Here is a 23,638-nt window from a genome sequence, read left to right on the forward strand (position 1 = left end):
CCTGATAACTCGCAATTGCGAGTTTATATCTCACAATTCTGAGAAAAGATGTCAGAATTTCGAGATATAAACTCGCAATTATGTGTTATAAAGTCAGAATTGCGAGATGTAAACTCGCAATTGTGAGAAATAAAGTCGCAATTCTGAGAAATAAAGTCGCAATTGCGAGATATAAAGTCGTAATTCTGAGAAATAAAGTCGCAATTGCGAGATATAAAGTCGCAATTATGAGAAATAGTCGCAATTGCGAGAAATCTCACAATTCTCTTTATTTCTCATAATTGCGACTTTATATCTCGCAATTGCGACTTTATTTCTCACAATTCTGACTTCATATCTCGCAATTGTGAGATAAAAAGTCGCAATTATTTTATTTATTTATTTTATTCAGTGGCGTAAACAAGCTTCCACACATATTTGACCCAAAATTGGGTTAAAACAATCCAGCATTTTTTTTGTGTGTTTGAAAGGGTAAAGCCCCAGTGACAGCTTTTGTGCCTTTTTTTCTGACACTGCATGACCTCAAAGCCATTTTACCATAATGCATGATTTATAAACTAATACATTTGATGTTTGCATCACATAACCAGCTCCATATGACTATTCTGACGTAGTAAACTTGCTCGGTAGCTCACCCGGTACAGCATTATTTGCATCAATGTGTTTGCATCTCACATTTGCTTTTGTGAACACTATCAGTTAGGTTTAGTGTAGGTTTGAGTGTTGATGGTTCGTTATTTTCAAACACGATAGAGAATTAAATTTAACTTTAACTGAGCTGTCGCGATGCCAACTACATCTATCGTAATAAAACATTGCCAGATTCACGTTCATCTGTGTAAATTGAACCGTGTTAAATATAATTCATTGTTTTCGTGTGTGTGTTCAGATGGAGAAGGCATCCCTCTCACACAACCGCAGCCTTCCCATGGTACACTGGGAGGAGGAAGTTGCCCTGGAACTCCAGAAATGAGGAGGAGACAGGAGGAGGCCATGAGGAGGCTTGCGTCACAGGTACAATCACACACACACACACACACACGGGTTCTCACTTTAATCTTCTCACAATAGATCCCGTTGACCGGTAGAATTGCTTCGACTCACACACAAAAGGCCCGTCTTAACCTGTGTGGGCTTGCTGTCATGGTCTCAGCTATTGCATTATGCAGATATGTTTAAAAAAGAAAAGTTAGTTTGCCGTTGAGCCTCATAAAATATTTATTCAGGCAGAAAGCAATTTCCTTGCCATGCTACTAGATCTAGTTAAGTCAATGCATTAATAATCGACTCTCACATTCTACCCTTCTGTATGGTTTAAGTTCTTTAAAACATTTGTATGAGTAAATTGGTATTCTAATATGGTTGATCATCTCTCTGGCTGTCATGATTCTGCGTCTGATATATGGTTTTTCCACAATAGTGCACATCAAACTGAATTATCATGCAGAGATGTGCACATCAAATACTGAATATAAAATAAATGCAGCCTTGGTGAGAATGCATGAGTGACTCCATTTTCATTTCAACATGGGCAAGACCTTAGGAGGTAAAAACATGTGGGTTACGTTTTAGCCAACCTTGATCACCAAGTTGTTCTGAATCCTCTAAATGGTGCCTAAAACAACTGTTTTCTCATGTCACATGATCCTTCAGAAATCATTCTAATATGCTAACTTGCTGCTCAAGAAACATTTCTTATCATTATCGATGTTATAAACAGTTGTGCTGCTTTTTGTAGAAACCCTGATACATTTTTTTCAGGATTCTTAGATGAATAGAAAGTTCAAGAGGAGCATTTCTTTGAACTAAAAATCTTTTACGGTCACTTTTGATCGATGTGACGTTTAGATCTTTTATACACATCAAAGTTCACAGACACAAACACACACACATATATATCAGGGCCTAATATTAACACACGCCAAGCGCCAAAAGCGAGTTAAAGAACGGTGTTGGTGAGTATGTGAAACGGTGTCATCTACGGTCACATGAATTCTAACAACGCAATGTCTCGAGAACATAGAACGTAAACAAACGAGATTGACGCTCAGAACATTGTCATAAGATTGTAAGTCTTGGTCATTTAAATATTTAAGCTCAAGAAGACACAAAAGGGAACTCAGTTCATTACGCGCTGTGTGGAAAGATTTGTGTGCGCAAACATCCGAAGCGCGCGCCCAGAAAGCTGCGTCTCAGACAGCGCGCGAATACTGAATTGAGCTTTGTTTCACATCTTCTTGCCCTTGAACGGACAAATTCACTAAAATAAAATAAAAAATGCTTGTGTCGGCGGTGAACAGTGTTGGGAAAGTTCACTTTCTACATGAACTAGTCAAAGTTCAGTTCACAAATTTTAAAATGAACTAGTTCAGTTCATAGTTCAGACTTCACAATTTTGTTCTTGTAGTTCAAAATAGTTCTTTTTTTCCATATGTTGCTGCGAGCTATTTTTTTTTTAAATTATTGCCACAACCCATATACAATCACTACAGCAATTATTTTATCGGCGGGCAAAGTTTGCACAGAAATGTAAGATTTTTCCCATCCTCGCCGACCTTGTCTTAAAACTGATCATACGATGCGACGCCTCCTCGATGCTTGGTCGACTACATGCTGCTTCTTGTCTTGATGACGCATGCGGTGGCCGCGGTGCGACACTGGTGGCTGGTGTTGCCAGATTGGGTGTTTTTTTCGCTATATATTAAGGCCTGTTTACGTGTGTTTTAGCCGGGTTTTCGCCTGGAAGGCTCTATAGAAATCTGGCACCCTATTGAACGAAGTTAAACTGAGAGAGCGTGCGTTCACAGACACCAGAATGAACGCGTTCACAGTAACGTTCATCAGGCAGTAATACAGTACGTTCAGTTCACGTTCGCCCAAAATATGAGTTGTGTGTTCAGGCACAACACTGGCGGTAAAGCATAGTCGGTTATGTCTTCCGTGAACGCAAACAGTAGAGAAAGATGTGTATCAGTATTGGTGTATTGGATCCATGCTTTAGGTCTTAAAGTGACAGCAGCCTAATATTTCTGATGCTGTCTGTGTATTTAATGTTAATCAAACAACAAAGGACAAAGAAAATCATTCACTGCTCTTTACTGAACTTTTGTAACATTAATAAGGATTAATCGGTTTAATTTATACAGTAAAGACTTTCCAGTGTTATTTTACATTTGATTACTCAATGTTTCTATCTGAAAACTACTGTTACGTCTTGTAAGTTTTAGCTGTGGTATCGACATTTGAATAGAGAATTGTGAATATCTAAAATGTTGGTGTCATAACTGCCTGTTTTTGCAAAACATTGGCTGATGATTATATATATATATATATATACTCAAATGCTAGCCTGGATGCCAGCCCGAACCCCGCCCACAACATTTTTGGGTCGGGAAGTTCGGTCTGGACTCGATCCATTGAGGAGTAATTATGATCGGTTCAGAATTAGTCGGGCCAATCAAATTGCCAGGGCGGGCTTTATACGATGATGGACAGATGATCTGCAGTTACGTAATCATCACGTTATCAAAGAGCGCTTGGGTTGAACTGGTTTCCCTCAGAGATGAAGCTGGAGAACTGAGATGTAGAGATTCCGCTATCGCGTCTGTTGTAAAAGAAATCGACAGCGCATTCATTTTAAAAGACGAACAGAGAACTGCAATCAAGGCATTTGTCGATCGGAAAGATGCGTTTGCCGTCCTTCCTACGGGATTCGGCAAAAGTTTATTTTATCAGCTGGCTCCGATGGTCGCTAAGAAGACGGGACGCGATGAAAACCCTGTGGTCGTTGTGGTTTCTCCTTTGGTCGCACTCATGGAGGACCAAGTAAAAGAAGCAACACATTATTTTACTACTTCTTCTAGCGTGCGTGTAGAGTTCTGTTGCGTATAAAAATAAACTTTGCGTAGCTCATAAAAAAAACACTTACTGCGTTGCTCTGATTGGTTGTAGGTCTATCCAATTGAGTGCAGAGTTTTTTTTTCTTCCTGGTTCGGTTAAGACACGCCTCATAATCAAAGCCCTATGGAGCAGTATCAGACTCACATTCTGACTAGAATATGAGTATGATGAAGTCAGGCTACTCAAATGCAGTAAGCATGAAACTCTCAAGCCCTCAGAAGTGCCATAGGCATCTAGTCTGGCTTAGTCTGAGTAATTATCTGCATCTCTCTGTAAGTTCTGGTGAGTAATGAGCAGCTCTGGGCTCCTGCTCTGTCTGCTTCACGCTTATTTCAGAAGTGTTGAATAATGAACACCAGGACAGATGAAGGTGAAATCAGAGCTGAGATGGTGTCACTACATTGTGCTGATTGCCTTTGAACACTGTAGCTTTATTCTCAGTGAAAATACAGTGCAGTGATGATTTATACCTTTTTTCTACTGATGCTTCCAATTTCAGGTGCAATAAATATGTCTGGAAAATATGTTCTAGAAAGATTCTACAATCCTTAAAGGTGCTATAAGAGATGTCAGCAGTTGTGTGAACTTCAATGACACGCCCTCTTTCCAAAACCCCGCCCTCCTGTACTTGTCAGCCAACCCAAAGTGCGAAATGATTCACAGTCGGAGCATTTCTGATTGGCATGCAAACATTTTTTAGAGCACATGTAGGCCTATATAATCTGCAAATTCCATAGTATAATATGCTCTACTTTTTTAATAATAACCTCTTGCTCTATAATATATTATTTGTGTTATGTTTATATTAGCATGCTATTACATTCGAGTTGGATTAATGTCTATATACATGAAAAAATACTTGGATTTGACCATTCAGACTTAGATGGAAAAAAAAACCTCTGTAAACTATAGAGCCCTTAAAGGGACATAGTGATGGGGAAAAAAATTAGATGGGAGGAAATATTATTATTATTATTATTATATAATATACTGCTTGCAAAACTTTTGCATTCCCCCTAAAAACTTTGCATTTATTCGCAAAACTTTTACGTTTGTAAACAATGCTTTTGTGTTCCCTTGAGAAACTTTGCGTTTGCTCTGAAAACTTTGCGTTTCTTCATGAAACTTTGCATTTACTCATAAAAGCTTTGCACCTTTGTTTTGCGTTCCCTTGCGAAACTTTGCATTCTTTGATTGATCACAAAGTTTCTCGAGCAAGCGCAAACGTTTTGCAATTAAAATCATTGTAATACAATTTTCCCATCAATATGCCATGTTTCATGTAGTATTTAGCTAAACAGACTAGTGAAACACACCATAAAACAGATCATTGTTGCTGTAAGAAACGTTGAAGCGAAGACCAGGAGACTCGGGTGTATCAGCGGGATTGTTTATTGGGAATGTGCTGCTTGGTCGCTGCAGTCATCAAGTCTGGCTAAGGCAGATACATTATATTTTATAGGCATTCAGAAGGCAGTCCTTAAAGGTGTTGACCTTACACACAGCCTCAGAAGAGACCACTTAACCAAAGTATCTAAAGACAATACAGAGATTTAGCAATGCTTGTCCCTAAAAAATAATTGAAACTCAAATGGTTTAAGCAGCACCTGGTCATGAGAACTAAAGACGTCTAAATATTCACACATAGTTGAACTCTTAGGCCCTGTTTACACCTGGTATTAAGATGCGTTTTGATCGATCGGATCACGACGATCGATCGAAGTGGACGACGCTAAATACAGGTGTAAACGGGGTTTAAAACGTTTTGAGCTTGTCCACTTTCGACCACTTCCAGAGGTAGTCGAAAACCCATTCAACCGGATTGCTTTCATAGTGTAGACGCTCATGTGGTCGAATGCGTTCGAACAGCCACAAAAGACCGTCTACTCTCCGCCTACTGACCTAATGCGTGAACATTATGGCAAGCGCACTAGCCAGACGGGATTTAAATTTTTGTCAGCATTAAAGGGATACTCCACTTTTTAGGGAAATAGGCTCATTTTACAACTCCCCCAGAGTTAAACTGTTGAGTTTTACCGTTTTTGAATCCATTCAGCCGATCTCCGGTTCTGGCGGTACCACTTTTAGCATAGCTTAGCATACATCATTGAAGTGGACAAGACCATTAGCATTTCTAAAAAAAAAAATGACCAAAGAGTTTCGATATTTTTCCTATTTAAAACTTGACTCTTCTGTAGTTACATCGTGCACTAAGACCGACGGAAAATGTAAAGTTGCGATTTTCTAGGCTGATATGGCTAGGAACTATACTCTCATTCCTGCGTAATAATCAAGAAACTTTACTGCCGTACTTTACTCACTGTCCATGAGTGCAGCAGGCGTAATGATATGACGCAGCGCCTGAAAATAGGCCACCTTCCGTCAACACAACGAAACTATTTTCAGGCGCTGCGTCATATCATTACGCCTGCTGCACTCATGGTACGGCAGTAAAGTTTCTTGATTATTACGCAGGAATGAGAGTAGAATTATTTTAGGAATGCTAATGGTCTTTTCCACTTCAACGATGTATGCTAAGCTATGCTAAAAGTGGGACCGCCAGAACCGGAGATCGACTGAATGGATTCAAAAACAGTAAAACTCAACAGTTTAACTCTGGGGGAGTTGTAAAATAAGCCTATTTCCAAAAAAAGTGGAGTATCCCTTTAAGACCGAAGTTTGGTTTGGAGACGTGAAAAATGTACCAAGCTCAATGTTTTCTCACATTCCTGATTTCTAACACACACTCACAGCGTTCGGCTGGTCTTGTGGCTGTCAGTGCAGAAACTAAAGCTGATCTGTGTGTTTTTCAGTCGTCTCCAGCCGTGTTCATATGTAAATTGAATGAGCTTATTTTGTCCATTAGATCATCAGATCTAAAAAAAAAAACATACATTTACCCCCATAGTCCCTCCCCTCGAAGAAATCAGGACAGAAGTGGTTAAAAGTGGACAAAAGAGACGGATTAAAACACCAGGTGTAAATGGGAATGTGTCTCCCTCGTCCACTTGTGATCCGATCAACCAAAACGTATCTTAAAGGGATAGTTCACTTTGAAATTAATTTCTGGTATGTTTTAGCTTACCTCAAGGGCATCCAAGATGTAGGTGTCTTTGTTTCCGCAGTAGTTTCAATTTTGATATTTTTAGGTCAAACCGTTCTTGTCTGTCAGTCATATAATGCAGGTCTATGGTCACCACCTCAAAGAGCATGCACAGAGAAGTCCAAATTAAACATGATTTAATGACTCGTAAATGTAAGTACACATTGAAGGCCTAAGACACGAAACGAGCGGTTTGTGTGAGAAAACGAACAGTAATTATATCGTTTTTACCTCTTGTACCACTTGTACCTAATACCAGGAGTAAACAGAGCCTCAGTAGGAAAGATTACATCTAATCAGTAAACTGATCATCTTGTTGCTCTTGTTGCTCAATGCAGTTCACCTTAGTTCTGTCATCGGATGTTAGGTTAGGTCATAGCAGATGTTAAACAGATTCTTAAATTTGTGATACCCATCATCACAAAGCAAATGAGCTCAAAAGAAACGCTGCCTCTTGTGAATCTGTATCTGCTGGTGCCATTGTTGGACAGTGTTACTTTAGAAAATAATGTGGATTATATACTTTTTGGTGGCATAATCTTTTTTTACTATCTCTACCTCAGAAGATGCTGTGTAATCCTCAAGTTTTTTGCCTTTCAAATCAAGTAAAGCAGATAATTAAAATAATTACTGCTTTAATGGAACCAATTATAGGCACTTGTCTCAAAGATGGGCGTCCAGTTGTCTGAAACTCCTGATAAAAGGCTCGTCAGGGCCTCGTTCCAAAATCGAGGGAGAAAAAGTTTGCAATTCAGCACTCATTCCTCTCAGGGGACAAATTAAGATGCACTACAGCAGCAGCATATTGTTTGAGTACTGTTGTTCCACATCATCATCTAAAACATTGATATCATTATTAACATTTTATAATTGTTTTGTAATTATAGCAAAGAGTCCCTAGATCAGCTTAATCGGCGCTCCGGCCCCTCTCACCTGCTCTTGTCTTTGCTGCCCCCTGCAGGTGGTGGCGTATCACTACTGTCAGGCTGATAACGCTTACACCTGCCTGGTGCCGGAGTTTGTGCACAACGTGGCGGCACTGCTGTGTCGTTCGCCACAGCTCGCCGCGTACAGAGAGCTGCTGTTGAAAGAGCCACACATACAGAGCATGCTCAGTCTGCGCTCCTGCGTCCAGGACCCCCCCACTGCCTTCAGACGAGGGGTGCTCGAACCTCTGGAGGCACTTTATAAAGGCATGTGCACATTACATTCATGCATACATTCAGTTTTTATTAATATTTTGAATTTGTTTTTATTTTTTCATTTTAGTTTGAAAGTTTTAGTAATTTTGCTGCTTTTTGTCAGGTCTATATAGTTCTTATTCATTTTTATTTAAGTTTTAGTTTGTTATTTTAGTAGATCAAGTTAAACTGAATGAAAAATCATTGCATGAGAACCCAAAATGATGCCTTGGCAAGTTTACATTTATATTTTATTTTATTTCAGTTCACTTTTACGTTATTTCAAGCAACAAAAAAATTATTTCATTTTGGTTACACTTTACAATAAGGTTTCATTAGTTTACATGAGTTAACATGATCTAATAATGAACTGCACTTCTACAGCATTTATTAATCTTTGTTCATTTTGACATTTTGTTCAATACATTAATATAATCAAAAGTTGTATTTGTTAACATTAGTTAATGCACTGTAAACCCTAGTGAAAAATAAATATACTTAAATGTATTTGACATATATATATGTAGTATACTACAAATACATTTACATATTTATGTACTTAATGTATAAACCCTGCAATTGTACAACTAATTTACTAAATTACTACCTAAATTGAAACTAATTTTGTACTTAATGTACTTTAGTTTCCCAGAAATATTGCTGAGGTCCAACTAAAGATATACTTAAGTATATTTGATTGTGGAACTATTGCAAGTATACTTTAGGTACACTTTAAATATATTGCATTTAAAGACTGATATTATAGAGAGATCTTACTATCCTTACTAATAGTGATATTAAAACACATTTAGTCTTAATATCAATAAATGTGCATTGTGCAATAAAGAAATACTCCAAATAAAGTGTAATTATAATATTATATGAGTTAGTCTCAAGCGATATGTCAGGGAATATGTTAATGGGTTGTAGTATACTTAGTAATACATTTTCACAAGGGAACTATGAACAAACAATTAACAGCTGTAATTATTATTAAGTAAGTTAACAAAGATTAACAAATAGAGTATCAAATGTATTGCTCATGGTTAGTTCATGTTAGTTAATACATTAATGAAACCTTATTGTAAAGTGTTACCTAATTTTATACTAGTTTCAGTTAACTATAATAACCCTGAAACAAACGTATGAGCAGATTCCACAAGAGTTTGTGTTTGTAATTGTATCTTGAAAGTAAAATGATGCAAAATGTGTGTAAAAGTTTGTATGTTGTTGTTTTTCTCAGAGAGGAAGATCACTCCAGACGAAGACCTCATCATTCTTATTGATGGTCTGAATGAGGCTGAGTTCCACAAACCAGACTATGGAGACACGATTGTGTCTTTCCTCTGTAAGACCATCAACAAGTTTCCAGTCTGGCTCAAACTGGTGGTGACTGTCAGGACCTCGCTGCAGGTAAACGGTGCATTTTTACAATATTTGCCCTCTGGAATTGATTCACAGCTTTATGAGGGCATATTTTTCCAATCGTGTAATAATATAGTGTGTCATCTGTACATGCAGTATACAATTTAGGTATCTGAATAATTAAATATCATATAGTAGGGGAAAATATGTATACCTAGACTAAAAATAGAATATTAAAAAATACACCACTGTTCAAAAATCTTTGGGTCAGTAAGTTTTTGTAATGTTTTTGAAAGAAACTCTTATACACTTTGATCAAAAATATAGTCGAACTGTAATATTGTGAAATATTATTACAGTTTAAAATAACTGTTGTATTGTAATATATTGTTAAATGTAATTTATTCCTGTGATCAAAGCTGAGTTTTCAGCATCATTACTCCAGTCTTCAGTGTCACATGATCCTTCAGAAATCATTCTAATATGATGATTTGCTGCTCAAGAAACATTTCTCAAGAGTAAAGTAAAAAATAAAACTTAACATTTACTATTTCATTGTGCATGTTGCCTGTACTCAACACACCAAAAAGCAGTTACAAAATCTAATTCAAGCATGATTTTTGAAAGTTACCGAGTTCTCACCTCTACCTTCCAGGAAATCACCAAACCTCTCCCTTTCCACCAAATCTCTCTGGACGCCCTGGAGGAGAACGACGCCATCGACCACGATCTCCAGGGCTACATCCTCCACCGCATCCACAGCAGTGCAGAGATCCAGAACAACATCTCCCTCAACGGCAAGATGGACAACACCAGCTTCGGCAAGCTCAGTTCCCACCTCAAGGCCCTCAGCCAGGGCTCTCTTCTCTACCTGAAGCTCACCTTTGACCTGATCGAACGCGGCTACCTGGTGCTCAAAAGCTCCAACTACAAGGTGGTCCCGGTCAGTCTAGCCGAAGTGTACCTTCTGCAGTGTAACATGCGCTTCCCAACGCAGTCGTCCTTCGAAAGGGCCCTGCCGTTGCTGAACGTGACCCTGGCTTCCCTGCACCCGCTGACCGATGAGCAGATCTACCAGGCCATCAACGCCAGCTCTGTGAAGGGCACGCTGGACTGGGAAGACTTCCAGCAGAGGCTGGAGAACCTGTCGGTGTTCCTGGTGAAGAGGCGGGATGGGACGCGCATGTTCGTACACCCTTCCTTTAGAGAATGGCTCATATGGCGGGAGGAGGGAGAGAAGACCAAGTTCCTCTGCGATCCCAGGTCTGACAAAAGTTACTTCAAATACCGATTCGAGTAAAAGTTGGCTTTGGCGGGTAAAAGAAAATAAATGCACAAACTTACCTAACAGCCTTCTGGTTTGCTGGTTTTGAAGTGGTTCAAAAGCAATTTGTTACAGAGCCAACAATATACACGTTATACCATTTAAGACTTTCTGTGGCCTTAAATTCAATCAAACTGAGTTTAAGACATTTTAGGCTTAAGAGTCATAGAGTAAAATCCATTATTGAGCTGTTTTAACGGAAAGCAACTTGCACTGGCAGATCTTAAAATATGTCAGTGTCATTGTTTTGTCTCAATATTCACACCAGCAATGTCTTTTTCTAAGGAACGTTTATAAAAGCTACTTAAATGTCCTAATCCTGGCTTAATCTAAACCCTGTCTGTGAAACCGGGCCTTTAAGATGTTCACCTAAATCAAAGTGTGAGAACGATAATCTGACGCAACATGTATATCTTCTAACAACTTTTATATCAGTGGAAAAGGTTGATCTATTAGAATATTATGATGCTTTCTGAGAACTTTAGCTTGAAGTTTTTTATGTTTCTTACATGTTTTTTTTTGTTTTTTTTTGAAGGAATGGCCATACTCTTCTGGCTTTCTGGTTCTCCAGACAAGAAAACAAACTAAATAGACAGCAGACAATTGAACTGGGTCACCATATATTGAAAGCACACATATTCAAGGTAAGAGTGTTATGCGAGGATGTAATAATAGATCACTATAATGCTCATATTTTACAGCTAATGCTTTCATGCATTAAGGCTTTTTGTCCCATTATTGTATCACACTGTAGGGCCTGAGTAAGAAGGTCGGGGTTTCTTCATCCATCTTGCAAGGACTGTGGGTGTCATACAGTACAGAGAGTTTATCTACAGCGCTTTCATCACTCAGAAACCTTTACACACCTAACATAAAGGTACTGCTCCACTTTACAGATTTTACATTTGTTTCTTACTCTAAAACCAACATTATGCACTTACTGTATACTTTAAAGGGCACCTATTATGCTTTTTAGTTTGACCGTTCCTTTAGTCAGTGTGTATATACTGTAGCTGTAAATGATCTGAAAAGTTACAAAGTCCAAAAGGATTTAATCTCTCCAAAAGAAACGCCTCGTTTGTAGTCCAGTTATTATTTTCGTGACCATTTGCACATTGATCGCTTACTCAAAGAACGTTTGGGTAAGTGATTTCGCTATGTTGAGGAGACGCTGGGTGGACTTCCAATACTGACACCACAGTTACCATAAATATAGTTTCAGCTCATGGACCTTTGGCTGAACGTCTGATGCATAAGGCACACAAAATTGGAAAAATGTTGGGAGTTTCGTAGTCTTCATCTGATTGGTTGAAACCTACAGGATTTCCGTGAGACCAGTGTGTCGCGTTCTTTACCAGTCTGCCTGGAAACAAAGCCATCGTGACGACAAACCCCCTCATAGTAGAAGAAAGCCGTCAGGTTTACAACTTTGACAACAAGCACTTGTCAGCATCAACTAAATGCTGGATTTTCAAAAGTATGTGAAGATCACAGCATAGACTCTTTAAAATAGGTCCAAGAGTTTAACACGCCGGTCTGTTATTGTAGGGACATCGGCTTTACATTTTCATGCCCCTAAACATGATGCTGAAGAAAAAACTAAACTGTGATGGTTTGCTTTACATGTCAGTCAGATGGCCTCTTGGTGGTTCCTTTGCCAGTGAAAGCTGCTATAGACCCCTTTTGCGCCGACGTCACGGCGCTAGCTGGAGGCAAAACAAACGGATAACTGGAGGCGGCCAATACAAACCAGCACAGATTCGGCTACATAATAAGGAGCTTAAATTATTATTATTATTATTAAATGTCATCTTCTTGTGTTGTTGGGTGCAAGAATCAATGAAAAATGAATATGCTGTATCATTCTGGAATTTTTATGTCTAGAAAATATTCACATATTTAAAATTGCACCGTAATGTCACTCTTTACATTGTCGTCTTCTTGGCGCTGGCTCGGCAGAACTGCGGATCGTACACACAAGTCTTGTACATGTTCACTTAACATTTGCATAACCAAGATATATTAATATATATATACACTACCGTTCAAAAGTTTGGGGTCAGTGAGAATTTTATTTTTATTTTTTGGAGGAAAACTTTTATTTATCAAGGACAGTAAAGACATTTATAATGTTACAAAAGATTCTATTTCAAACAAATGCTGTTCTTTTGAACTTCCTATTCATCAAAGAATCATAAAAAAAAAAAAAACTGTACAACTGACAGACCAACAACTGTTTCAACATTGATAATAATAATAAATGTTTCTTGAGCATCAAATCCTCATATTATACTGATTTGTGAAGGATCATTTGACACTGAAGACACTGACACTGGTGATGCTGAAAATTCAGCTTTGATCACAGGAATAAATGACACTTTACTATATATTCACACAGAAAACAGCTGATTTACACTGGAATAATATTTAATACTATAACTGATTTTTGTTGTATTTTTAATCAAATAAGCGCAGCCATGGTTAGCAGAAGAGAATTCTTTTAAAAGTATTTAAAATCGTACCGACCCAAACTTTTGAACGGTAGTGTAGTTATAGATTTATATGCCCTCAGTTTCTCTTAACGCTCGGTTTCTCTATCGGATAGGTGTAGAAGTCAGGCCACTCAACCGGAGGTAGCGCTAATGTTAATCCTGTCAGATCGTCCATCCATTGAGTGAGTGTGTACAGTACGGGTCAGCCAATCTGGTTCCGTCCGTTAAAATTAACTTTTGCAAATAACAATCGCAGTCCTGGACACTGAGTGACCTTACACATTAAGATAAAATTGGATTTTCTCCAGTCATTGTTAAAAAAACAAGCTAACAAAACTTGCAAATTAACGTTAGGGAAGCGGCCAGAGGGATCGTTCTGCCTCCACCTAAGCCCCGCCCACAAAAAAACGTCACCATGTTTACCAACTGAAAAAGGGGTCTATAGAGTCTTCTGCCTTCAGTCTGAAGATCTAGCTGAGCAAGACTACCATAGATATATTACTTACAGCTGCTCATGAAGCCTCCTGAGCTGAAACCCGATTGTAGAAAGTGGCGTTTCTATTCTCACACACGCTCTAAGCATTTGACCAATCACAACAGACTGGGCCAGCTGACCAATCAGAGCAGACTTGGCTTTTCGGGAAGGCGGGCTTTCAAGAGACAGGAACTAAAACTGAGCGTTTCAAGCTAGGGGTGAAAAGAAGTGCTACAGCAATGAGTAGAAAATAATGTGTTTTTGGTAACATTTTACAATAAGGTCTCATTAGTTAACATTAGTTAATGTATTAACTAACATAAATGAACAATGAACAAAACATTTGTTACAGTATTTATTAATCTTTGTTTATATTAGTTCATAAAAATACAGTCGTTCATTGTTTGTTCATATAGTTCACAGTGCATGTTAACCAAAATTTTTTAGATTTTAATAATGTATTAGTAAATGTTGAAATTAACATTAATTTAGATTAATAAATGCTGTAGAAGTCTTGTTCATTCTTGATTCATGTTAACTAATCTTAACTAATGAGACATTATTGTAAAATGTTACCATTTTTTAAACTTATTTTAAATCATTTAAATGTATTCTTGGAACTCACAAAACTAATTATAACTGAGCATAATATGGGCACTTGAATTTTTTCTTTAGGTGTCACGGCTGCTGATGTTGGGCGGCGCTAATGTGAACTATCGTACGGAGGTGTTGAACAACGCTCCGGTGCTGTGTGTGCACGCTCACCAGGGTTACGCCGACATGGTGAACCTGCTGCTGGAATATGGTGCCAGTGTGGACTCGGCCTCTGAGAGCGGCCTCACTCCTCTGGGATACGCGGCCGCCGCTGGACACCTGGGGATAGTTACCGCCCTCTGCAAGAGGAAAGCAAAGGTATGAGATTCATACTTTTTTACGACAATTTATACTTTATGCACAGTAAATGCTGTTGGGTTACTAAGATTGAGGAGCCTGGATGCCAGCCCGAACATTTTTTGGTCGGGAAGTTTGGTCTGGACTCGATCCATTGAGGAGTAATTATGATCGGTTCAGAAATCGTCGGGCCAATCAAATAGCCAGGGCGGGCTTTATACGATGATGGACAGATGATCTGCAGTTACGTCATCATCACGTTATCAAAGAGCGCTTGGGTTGAACTGGTTTCCCTCAGAGATGGCCGCCGCTGGAGAACTGAGATGTGTAGAGTCCGCTATCGCGTCTGTTGTAAAAGAAATCGACAGCGCATTCATTTTAAAAGACGAACAGAGAACTGCAATCAAGGCATTTGTCGATCGGAAAGATGTGTTTGCCGTCCTTCCTACGGGATTCGGCAATAGTTTAATTTATCAGCCGGCTCCAATGGTCGCTAAGAAGACGGGACGCGATGAAGACCCTGTGGTCGTTGTGGTTTCTCCTTTGGTCGCACTCATGGAGGACCAAGTAAAAGAAGCAACACTCATTATTTTACTACTTCTTCCAGCGTGCGTGTAGTTGAGCTCTGTTGACAACTTTGTAGCTCATAAAAAAAACACGTACTGCGTTGCTCTGATTGGTTGTAGGTCTATCCAATTGAGTGCAGAGTTTTTTTTTTTCCTGGTTCGGTTAGGACACGCCTCATAATCAAAGCCCTATGGAGCAGTATCAGACTCACATTCTGACTAGAATATGAGTATGACGAAGTCAGGCTAAAGATTGAGTACTCAATGTTAAAAACCTTGTAACTTGCTGATACTATAAGCTAGACTTGTAGTCGAGACCGCCTAAACCGAGACCAAGACACTACCAAGACCAGATGGTATCGAGACCAAGACCAAGACCAAGACCAAGACAGACCAAGTCGAGACCAAGACCAAGTCGAGACTAAGACCGAGACCAAGTCGAGACCGGAGGGGAAAAAAAACATTAGTGTTGAAGCTAAGCAATAACTTGTCAAATGTTGTTTTGCATTTGCCTGCCTATCTCTGCTGATTTCGAAGTCTCCAAATGAATCCATTCTGCAACTTTTAAATACATAATTATATTTTTAAAAACGAAATTATAGGCTTAAGTGCAGGATCCGAAAGTTGGTCGTTTTTGTCGCTATGGTTACACACACACACACACACACACACACACCGTTGGCGGTGCGCTCAAAGTCATCTGTCAGTTGTGCAGTTACCCAAAATCTCCTGAATGAAGGTAAAACCCATCATGTCACTGATATGTGTTTTACTAAATATTAATATATCAAAAACTGTACATGATATGTGTTTTTTTAAATCAAGTGATCAAAGTGCTCGTTGCCGCTACGATCAGTGGCGCGGATACAGTGTTTTCTCGCGTGGCTCGCGCGCACCGCACTGTCTTCACTCGGACGCGCGCTTCAATACGTTGCGGATATCGTCGTGGATATTGTAGTATTGTATTGCTCAATCCCCTGACCACTATGTCGGTCTGAGACAGCGAGACCTAGACAAGACCGAGAGGTCCGAGACCAAGACAAGACCGAGACCAAAGACCGTCAAGGCCGTGACAAGACCGAGACCACGTAAAAGTGGTCTCGAGACATACATCACTACTATAAGCTAGTCAAGCTACTAGGGGTCTAACGGTACACAGAAGTCACTGTTCGGTATGTACCTCAGTATTTGGGGTCACAACAGGACAAAGCAACAAATCCCCAATGCTAGGTTTCTTTTTATTTATTTTGAACAGACAGTTGTGCAAATTACAGTCTGTTCTAACTAGCAGCATTTAGTCCCCTGAGGTATTTGCTACAGAACAGCCTGTAGTGTATTAAGCACTAAGCAGTGATGTGCAATAGGTCACAATTCCAAATGATCTTGTCTCATTATAACAGCAGAAACAACTTAAAATACTCCATCATTTGTGGTCATACAGATAAGAGTAAGACATCATTCAAAACTGTATTTTTATTTGTGTACACTCACAATAAAAACTAAATATTGTGCTTTTGTAAAATAAAGAAAACATACCGGATGCTGCTTTCTGCCGTCCCGGTTTCCTTTCCGTGAAGTTTGTGGAGCGCGTCACAAAAATGAATCAAAACTAAACATATAGTCCAGTTATAAAAATGCTTCTCTTTTGCACTTTTCTAATTAAATATACTGTAGATTTAAAAATGTGATATTATCAGCAGAACATTTTTAGTTACACCAATATGATTAAGTAATGATAAGTATTATTATTATTATTATTATTATTATTATTAATGCCAAGTAACAGATTTTATTAGACTGGACGGTTGGAATATTATTCGTTTCCCAGGGAGCAAATAAGCCAGCCATGTGAATAGCAATTATATTTATAAGTGTTAAGCAAATGCAACAGAAAATTTGACAATTAAAAATTTGACATTCAAACTTTAATTAAGTAGCTTATCACAAACAGCAGCCAATCAGCAAACAAGACTCATTCTCATTAATTATTCCGAAAACTGATGGATTTATCTTTAAAGTCTGGTTTGTTTTAATGTCGTGCTTGGATGTGTCTGACAGCTGCACAACAGAAAGCGGATGGAAACACTGAAGTAATGAGTCATCGCTATGGAAACGATACACCGTTTCAACTAATCGCTTTGTTGCGAACTGGAAGGTTTTACAGCCTGTCAACACCAGACATGAGCGACAGAGCACACACAAGTAAACGGATGGCCTGTTCTGTTTCTGATGCACTTGTGCTACTTCTGACAGAAGGACACTGGATTTGGAAAGTTTGCATCCAGTCTATACACTGCATCTGAAATTGAATACTTCCCTACTATATTGTATGTGAAAAACAGTACGCCAACACAGTGTCGAAATACATTGTATTTGGAAAAAAAAAAGAGTTGGTAAAAAAAAAGTACCATCATGACCTACTACTTAAATGGACACTTTACTATCCCATGAGGCCACGGGAGAGGATTTGTGAATGACAGTGAAGCGACGCAACTGACGCTGGTAGGTTACGTGACAGTAACAACATGGCGGATGTAGTACATCCAGATAACATTCATACTACCCATATACTATATAGATTTCAGATGCACTGACGGTGTTAGAATGTTGCAAACCATATTATTTTTCCAAGTAAGCTACAAGTTTTAGCTCATCTCGTTGTGAATCTTTAGTGTAAACTCACCTTAAAGGGGCACTTCACCTCTGGAAAGATGAATGTGCATTTAAAATGGGTCATTTATGTAGAAGAAATGTGAAATTATTTTTGAATTTGGAGCTTTTTTGACTGAGAAAACCCAGAAAATGTATTTTTGGCTGATGTGGATGAAAGACAACAACTCCCAGAATGCACTTGCTTCGCTGCTCTAGGAGGCCACGCCTACCGGTAACAGAGCCCGGTAGTTAAACAACAAGTCTAGGCTACTAGTGAGTCTCCGTGATGAGTCTGCCCGGGATTTCGAGATCGCCCAAAATGTCCGGGATTGGGCTTTTGCGTTCTACAGTCGTCCTTCATCATGTTTACTGTGGCGAGCAGGATGAGCGAGGGCCGCGGGAGAACGGCGCGAGGCCGGTGGCGTGATTACCGATGAGCGACACCTGTGAGACGCACCGGTCTCGTATCTCTCACGGAGGAGCGGGAATTTTCTTAGCAATGTTAAAACGCACATCAACCGATCACTTGTTTAGCGTTCATGTAAACACTACATTCAGATTCACCATTCGGAATGAATTCAGTTAGATTGAAACAAAAGGTGTGCATGTAAACAATGAATGGCGACTGCAGAAAGCATAAGCTGAATCCAGGACATTTTGTACGATCTCGACGGCTGGACATGTCCGGGAAAAAGAGGATGGTAACCCCTACTACTCAGCTTTCTCCACAGAACAAGAGCCTGCTAGCTTAGCCTCCAAAAAAGATGGCTGACACTATGTGTACATTCTGTGAGTGAGATCCACCCTCTATGGGCGGGTTGAGAGCATGCGGGACAGCCCCTACTACTGGCTGCAGTCTTTAGCCTCTGGCCAAAAAATCCTCCAATGACGCAAAATGACGATTTTTGCGTCATCGGAGGATTTTTTCCAGACAAAAAATACACAAATCTCTCGTCTCAGGGGGATATGAGGGTGGAAAGCACGGTAATTCGAAAATACTACAGGTTTTCTACTAAAACAAAGCTTAATGCTAAATCCTGAAGTATCCCTTTAAACAAAAGCCCCCCTAGAACATCTCAATGCCCTCACTGAGACTGGACTAGATGTTCCTCTCCATTTTAGTGCCACAGAACTCTGTAAACGCTCTTTTTCAACCTGTAGGACTAATAAAAAATCCATCTATGATTCATGGAAATTTCATTAAGCCAGTCAATCAGATATGAGCTATTATTTTGGCTTTTGTGTCCTCAGTTCGCATCACACCTTGCCGAGTAATATTTGTGTGTGTGTTTGTCCTCTCCATAGCTCGACCACTCGGACAAGCACGGTCAGTGTGCTCTAGTGCACGCCGCTCTTAGGGGACACCTGGAGGTGGTGAAGTTCCTCATTCAGAGCGACTGGGGCCATACACACCTCCAGACCCCGTCCCCTACACAGTCACAGGACACGCCCTCCCCAACACAGGCCACGCCCTCCCCCACACCACCAGAAGCCACGCCCTCTCCTACTCAGGCCACGCCTCTGGAATCACAGCCGTCCAGCCCTGAGCAACAGGAGGATTCAGTGCAGACGCCACAGGAGTCCGAGCAGAAGGCAGAGGAGCAGGACCAGACTCCAGAAGAGTCGGGACAAGAGACACAAGCAGACGCTCAGGCTGAGCAACAGACATCGCCACAGCCTGTGTCCTTCAACAAGAGCCTCGCAGTACAGCAGGCCCTTATAGCAGCAGCGAGCATGGGTTACACTGAGGTAAGGCCCTGCTGGTGGCTCACTATTCCCAGCATGCTTCTTGCTCATATAGCTACTAATTGTGTCTATGTCTTTAAGATTGTATCTTATCTCTTGGACTTGCCCGAGAGGGATGAGGAGGACACTCAACGTGCCCAGATTAACACCTTTGATACCCTGTGGGGTGAGACAGGTAAAGCTTCACTCTTACACTATTTATTAAATAGTTGTATACTAATATATAGGCAGCATCCTTATTGACATGAGATTCTAAAGTAGCTGATTTAGAGCACTGTTCACTGTTAGATCAATCACTTTTTTTTTTTCAGCTTTGGTTCGGGACGTATTTTTCCTTTTCATTTTTGCCATAGAGAGTTTTAAAAAGTCTTTATTTACCCTATTTTAGAGATATAAGCCATGAACCAAACCAACCAGTTATGGGAAGAATCATAACTTTACAAACTTTGATTAGAAGAAAAAAAAGGAAATCAGAAAAAAGACAAAGGCTGTGTACTTAAAGGGTTAGTTCACCCAAAAATGACAATTCTGTCATTAATGACTCGCACTCGTGTCGTTCCAAACCCACAAGACTTTCGTTCATCTTCAGAACACAGTTAAAGATATTTTGAATGAAACTTGAGATATTGACCGGCCACATAACTACCACTTTAATGCTTCAAAAAGTTCGGAAATCGCTCAATTCAAATGGATTAGTTTTACGATCTCTTTATGAGCTTTTAAAAGCATCAAACTGGTAGTTGCGTAGCTATACCCAAATGAGGGACAGAAAGCTCTCAGATTTCATCAAAAAGATCTTCATTTGTGTTCTGAAGATGAACGAAAGTCTTACGGGTTTGGAACAACATGAGGGTGAGTAATTAATGACAGAAGAATCGGTTTTGGGTGAAATATCCCTTAACAGCTTTATTGGTTTAAAAAACTACAATCTTATGAAGCATTGTGAAAAGCATTAAAAACCAACATAAAATTAATTAAATCTATTAATTTAAAGATATTGATTGATTGTGTATATTAGGGATGCACCGAATCCAGAATTCGGATTCGGATTCGGCCGAATATTGGGCTTTTTAACAGGGTTCGGTTTCTGCCGAACCTCAGAATTTTTTTCCACCGAACCGAACCCTAGGCTTGCACTACGCGCGCTACGTCACCGATCAGTGAATGACATCAAACTACCGTGTGAACGAATAGAGAGCAGACGGCTCCATGCTTTTGAATTGCTCTGCGGTACTTTTAAAAATGAGCATCAAACAGAAATAACCCGCATACATGGGCATGTGTTCGAGGCGCACGGCACATACAATACGGACTGCAGACAGTTCAACAGGGAGCGCGCAGTTCTTAAAGGGGCCACACCTTATTTCCACTCGTTACAGTAGGTACAGTAGGTGAGAAAGTGAAAATGGAACTCGTGAGCAGAAAAAGTGTTGTTTGGCAGTACTTTCAGTGAAAAGAAGGCAATTCAAGTCGAGCTACATGTTCAATTTGCAATGCCGATTTGTCTCATGGTGGCAAAGGACTCTAAACAATAGGCTACACAACATCGCCGCTGTTAAAATGCATAATGTTGCTTATTCTTTTTTTTTTTTTTTTTTACAGTTATAAAAGTAAAAGTAGTGTTTATTATTTACAATAATAAAATAAAATGAAAAATCCACTTTGTTAACTTCATTAATGTGTTTACTGTGTTAATGGACTGAGGATGATAGGATTCGGTATTCGGTTTCGGATTCGGCAGAATCTTAACCAGTGGATTCGGTATTCGGCCGAACCCCACAAATCTGGATTCGGTGCATCCCTAGTGTATATAGAAACTTTTTATATTTATTGCAAAATATGCATATATATATATATATATATATATATATATATATATATATATATATATATATATATATATATATATATAAGTAGTTTGAGAGAGTAGTGAGTAAGATTGATTCTCTGATTGGTGGAAATTAACTTTAAAGATAAACTTTAAAGCGCTAAACCACAAGTGACATGACTGTGTAAACTTGATGAAAAATCTTGTATGAAACCTCCTTCCCTTTCTTTGTACTGCAATCCTTGTGAGGCATGTTGAATTGCTTCTCTTGCAATCGCATTGCCATTTGGCTTTGCTTTCTGTGTGAAGAATGCCAATAATGTGCTCTGTTTGAGCTTTAAAAGGCTGTCTGACTGTCCCTGACTGTTGTATGAGCTGAGCTGGACCATGACATTTTTTGCAAAACTGCTTTATAGATGAAATGAACTCATTTAATAATTGAGATGATCTTTTCAACGGAACCGAATCAACACTGAACAGCAGCCGAAATGCATCATTTTCCTAGTATCACTGTAAAGCTGCTTTGAAACACTCTGTGTTGTATAAAGCTCTATAAATAAAAGTGACTTGCCTGTCTAGACAGGTAGCTGCTGATTGACAGCTCTGTCCTGCTCTTCTCCTCAGCACTGTCAGCAGCAGCAGGGCGAGGAAAGCTGGATGTCTGTCGGCTGCTGTTGGAGCAGGGCTCTGCTGTGGCACAGCCCAATCGGAGAGGGGTGGTGCCACTCTTCAGCTCTGTGCGTCAAGGGCACTGGCAGGTAATTGATATGATTTTCCCTGGGCATCACAGCAAAATGGCTGCCCGCTGCTCCGGGTGTGTGTGTGTGTGTGTGCGTCCACTGTTTGCAGTGTGAGTGTGCACTACTCACTACTCACTAACTTGGATGGGTTAAATAATGCACTGGACAAAATGTTACCATACTTCACATGTCATTTTCACTTATAAAGATACTTTTTCCAGCTTTGTCCATTTAAGATTTGTCTACATGTTTGTCTTTCAGATTGTGGATCTGTTGGTGTTGCACGGAGCAGACGTAAACCTGGCTGATAAACAAGGCCGTACTCCGCTCATGATGGCCGCCTCAGAAGGGCACCTGGACACAGCGGAGTTCCTAATGGCTCAGGGTACATGCTATACACCTTTATGACACAAAGGGGCAGTTTTATGAAACTTGCATCAAATATACTGTACCTCATGTCTTTTGTGTATTTGTAGGTGCGTCTATGGATCTTATGGATAAGGAGGGTCTCACTGCGCTCAGCTGGGCATGTTTGAAAGGACACCTGTCTGTGGTTCGTTGCTTGGTGGAAAGGGGTGCCGCGACGGACCATGCTGATAAAAACGGACGGACGCCTCTCGATCTGGCCGCCTTCTATGGAGACTCAGATGTGGTGAGTGATATTTCAGTTGGCTTGACAATTTTGGGTTAAGATTTTTCAAAATCCTAATTCTTTTAAATTCTTGACTCTGGTTACCAAATCTCTGTACTATTATAACTAATTGGACTTATGGTTTTCCCTTAGTGAATTATAAAAAAATTCCCAAAACCTCATAGACTTGCTGTGAAAAGTTAAAAGTAATTCCACCCAAAGCATTCAGAGAAGATCCTCCAAACCTGGCATCGCCCTTTTGGCTGTTTTTTGACCTATTATGATACGGTGTTTCCAGTAGATGAGTCTCTTTTCTTTTCGTGCTCTTTTTCTGTCTCAGGTGCAGTTCCTGGTGGATCACGGGGCTTTGATAGAGCATGTGGATTACAGTGGAATGCGTCCTCTGGACAGGGCAGTCGGCTGCAGAAACACGTCGGTGGTGGTCGCCCTGCTGAAAAAAGGAGCCAAAATCGGTACGACAATAGCTACGTTTACATGCAACCAAATAATCTGTTAGTAGTGGGATTGGTGGTTCAAGCAGATTGAAAAATCGATCCAGTTGAGCTCAACTAAATTTCATTTCGAACGGATTGGAAATAAGGTAAGCATGTAAACGCTTGAATCCGAACATTTTCTCAATTGGATTTATAAGTTATTTGCACACATGCGCAGTGCCGTGATGCGTATATTTACATGCATTTTACATCTTACAAACTGGTCAGTGAAGGCTCCGAATGCACCGTA

General features: G+C 39.7%; 1 protein-coding gene across 10 annotated transcripts in view; it reads left to right on the top strand.

The window, feature by feature from the left end:
* tanc2b (tetratricopeptide repeat, ankyrin repeat and coiled-coil containing 2b) overlaps window positions 1-23,638 on the top strand; it is a 144,385-nt gene that overhangs the window by 114,124 nt on the left and 6,623 nt on the right. For all 10 annotated transcript variants that reach the window (XM_056246053.1, XM_056246056.1, XM_056246054.1 and 7 more), the window contains 13 exons: window positions 890-1,014; window positions 7,965-8,200; window positions 9,432-9,597; window positions 10,205-10,812; window positions 11,409-11,517; window positions 11,628-11,750; window positions 14,516-14,752; window positions 19,255-19,698; window positions 19,777-19,870; window positions 22,148-22,281; window positions 22,525-22,648; window positions 22,740-22,915; window positions 23,235-23,367. In XM_056246053.1, the coding sequence (XP_056102028.1) occupies window positions 890-1,014; window positions 7,965-8,200; window positions 9,432-9,597; window positions 10,205-10,812; window positions 11,409-11,517; window positions 11,628-11,750; window positions 14,516-14,752; window positions 19,255-19,698; window positions 19,777-19,870; window positions 22,148-22,281; window positions 22,525-22,648; window positions 22,740-22,915; window positions 23,235-23,367 (2,709 nt within the window). The remainder of the gene's footprint in view (window positions 1-889; window positions 1,015-7,964; window positions 8,201-9,431; window positions 9,598-10,204; window positions 10,813-11,408; window positions 11,518-11,627; window positions 11,751-14,515; window positions 14,753-19,254; window positions 19,699-19,776; window positions 19,871-22,147; window positions 22,282-22,524; window positions 22,649-22,739; window positions 22,916-23,234; window positions 23,368-23,638) is intronic.

The sequence above is a fragment of the Rhinichthys klamathensis genome, unplaced genomic scaffold (genome assembly GCF_029890125.1).
Source record: "Rhinichthys klamathensis goyatoka isolate OS25496 unplaced genomic scaffold, OSU_Roscu_1.1 h1tg000035l_1, whole genome shotgun sequence".
Classification (NCBI taxonomy): domain Eukaryota; kingdom Metazoa; phylum Chordata; class Actinopteri; order Cypriniformes; family Leuciscidae; genus Rhinichthys; species Rhinichthys klamathensis.